At 66.9% G+C, this 2,569-nt stretch overlaps 1 protein-coding gene across 1 annotated transcript in view; it reads right to left on the reverse strand.

Annotated features, from left to right (window-relative positions):
- PFKL (phosphofructokinase, liver type) overlaps positions 1-2,569 on the reverse strand; it is a 27,834-nt gene that overhangs the window by 9,236 nt on the left and 16,029 nt on the right. The window contains exons 8-9 of the mRNA XM_007452494.1: positions 2,250-2,345; positions 1,270-1,362 (exon numbers count right to left, since the gene is read on the reverse strand). Of these exons, the coding sequence (XP_007452556.1) occupies positions 1,270-1,362; positions 2,250-2,345 (189 nt within the window). The remainder of the gene's footprint in view (positions 1-1,269; positions 1,363-2,249; positions 2,346-2,569) is intronic.

Here is a 2,569-nt window from a genome sequence, read left to right on the forward strand (position 1 = left end):
CCCCCCCACCCCGGCACCATTTCACCAGGTCTCAGCCGGCCCTGCTAGGAGGGCGTGGCCCCTGCTAGGAGGGCGTGGTCCCTGCACCCTGGAGTTGCAGTGGCAGGGCCAGGGCTGGACCGGGGTTTCTGGAGTTCTCTCCACTATGACGAGGTTTCTCGCTTGGGGCTCCTTTGTCACAGCTGTCCTGGTGTGTGTGCAAACTTGGGCATGGCCTGGCGGGCCGGACCAGCTAAAACTGGTCAGGTAAGGACCGCCCGCCATGGAGACAAATCACAAACAGGGGTCCTGCCATGGCCAACGGTAACAGACAGGCGCGCCAGAGACCAAGGCCCGCGGCTCAGCTCGGTGAGACATTGGCGTCCCCCGCCTCTGCCGCGCCCCCAGACCGCACCCAGGAGAAAGCTCCTGTGTCCCTCAGGAACCGTGTGATGGCTGCTGTCCTGTAACCCACTGTGTGCAGGTGTCGCCCTTCAGGACCTGGGCTCGGGGACCAGCAGTAAGCTGTGCCTCTGGCGCCCCTTTGCCGCCGACCCAGGCCTCCGGTGTCTCCACCATCTGCAAAACCAGCAGGTGAGCCCATTCTCCTGCCACCAGGTGAGACCCCGGGCCCATGCTGGCACTCGACAGCCCCTTCTGTGCGCCAGGCCTGGTGGAGGGCCAGTGCTTGACCCCCTGTCCCGAGTGCACCCCTGGGGCCAGACCCGCTCTGAGGCCAGTGTCCCTACTGCTCTGTGTGGGATGGGGACGCACTGAGGCCTCCTGGGAGAGGTTCAGTCCAGCGGCTGCCCCAGGCCCAAGCTGGTCACCCGGCCTCACCCAGCACAGTGGCCCAGGCACAGCTCCGGCCAGCCCTGCAGTCTCCAGCCCCCAGCCCCAGTGACCAGCGCCTCACAGGCGGGCGCTTCACCACCTCGGGGCCTCCCTGGCCCTGGGCCCTGGCCCTGGGGGGCTGCAGCATGACTCCCACCCTGCAGAGGGTTGGGTGGGACCAGCAGTAATCAGGATTCGGCACCCAGGCCCTGGAGCTGGGCACCCAGGCCCTGGGCCAGACTCAGAACAACCAGACGTCGACCTGCTGCTCACCCCACCCTCCTTTCCCAAGGTCCTGCCAAAGCCATCGCCAGGAGGGTGCGGCCTAGGCTGCCAGGCCGTGGTCTCACCTGCAAGCACCAGCAGCAGTGAAAAAGTGCTCACGCACACCCACGCATGCACACCCACCACGCCACCCGTGCAGCACACCCAGCACCAGGGTGACGCCCCACCTACCAGGATGCGGTCGAACGCTGAGGGGGTCCCTCCCCTCTGCACGTGGCCCAGCACGGTCACACGTGTGTCAAAGCCCAGCCTCTGGACCACTAGCTGCTCGTGGGGACAGAGAGGGGATCCCTGAGTTTGTTGCTCTACCCCACTGTCCCATCACCCCGTGGCCCCCAGCCCTCTCCCCTCCCCCTCCCACCCTGCCTCAGGGATTTCAGGGTGTCAGCTCCCCAGGGGCCCCACAGAGCCAGCCCAGGGTTCACGCCTACAGCCTGAGCATGTGCACGTGTGTGTGGGTGTGTGTTTCCATGTGAGTGTGTGGGCGCGTGCTCCCACACGTGCCAGCTGCAGGAGCTCATCATGGTCTCCAGCCCCTGTGGGTCAGGCCTTGCCAGAAACTGTGGCAGGAAGCACAGCGCACAGGGTGGGCGGAGGGGCGGGCTCCTGGCAACACCTGGTTGGGAACTCAAGGACAGGGTGGGCGGCCAAAGTGAGGGGCATGGAGGCTCCCAGGGGCTGTGCCCCACTGGGGGACTGGGGCCCAGGGCCCTGGGCAGAACCCGGCAGGTGGGTGCCGCTCACAGGGACGAAGGATTCCCCCCAAAGTTGTTCTGTTATGAATCTGGCACTGGATAGGCAGTGGGCTCCCCTGTCAATGGGGGGCTGGCAGGGGCTGGACCCTGTCACTGGGACACTGTTGAGGGGCTGGACGGGCCCCTAGGATGGGGGACGATCTGAATGAAGACTGGAAACCAGAGGGTTGGGGGTTCCCAGCAGGCGGGAGCCACACCTCAGCCTCAGAGGGGCCAGGGCTTCTCAGGGGTCCCGGCCGTACCCACCCCACATCTGGCAATCGTTAGGGACAAGAAAGCTCCTTCCAGGAGCTGGGGGTGGGGCCCCAGCAAGAGCACTTGGGGACTGGAGATAAAAGGGAGCCCCCTCCCCAAGGCCCCGCCCACCCCACGTGACCCAGGGCCCCCCACACTCACGTCCTTCACGTAGCGGGATGAGATGGGCTTCCCGTTGCGGTCGATGGCGCCCTCGGCAATGATGATGATGTTCAGTCGGGACCCTCGGCTCCGAGTCTGGGTCAGAGACGCGGCAGGACTCAGCCGCCAGCCCGCAGGCACCGCCCCACACACGGCTGCGAGCCGCAAGCCCTCCCCGGGGTCCACGCCGCGGGGCTCATGTGGGCGACGGGTGGACTGAGATGGGTGAACCGGGACCCTGCCGCCCCTCCTGGGGGTAGAGGCTGGGGGACTGGAGGATTCCTCCCCCCCCCCCCCCCCCCCCGGGCCCCGGGGGAAGG

Source organism: Lipotes vexillifer, unplaced genomic scaffold (genome assembly GCF_000442215.2).
Source record: "Lipotes vexillifer unplaced genomic scaffold, Lipotes_vexillifer_v1.1 scaffold545, whole genome shotgun sequence".
NCBI classification, from domain to species: Eukaryota; Metazoa; Chordata; class Mammalia; order Artiodactyla; family Lipotidae; genus Lipotes; species Lipotes vexillifer.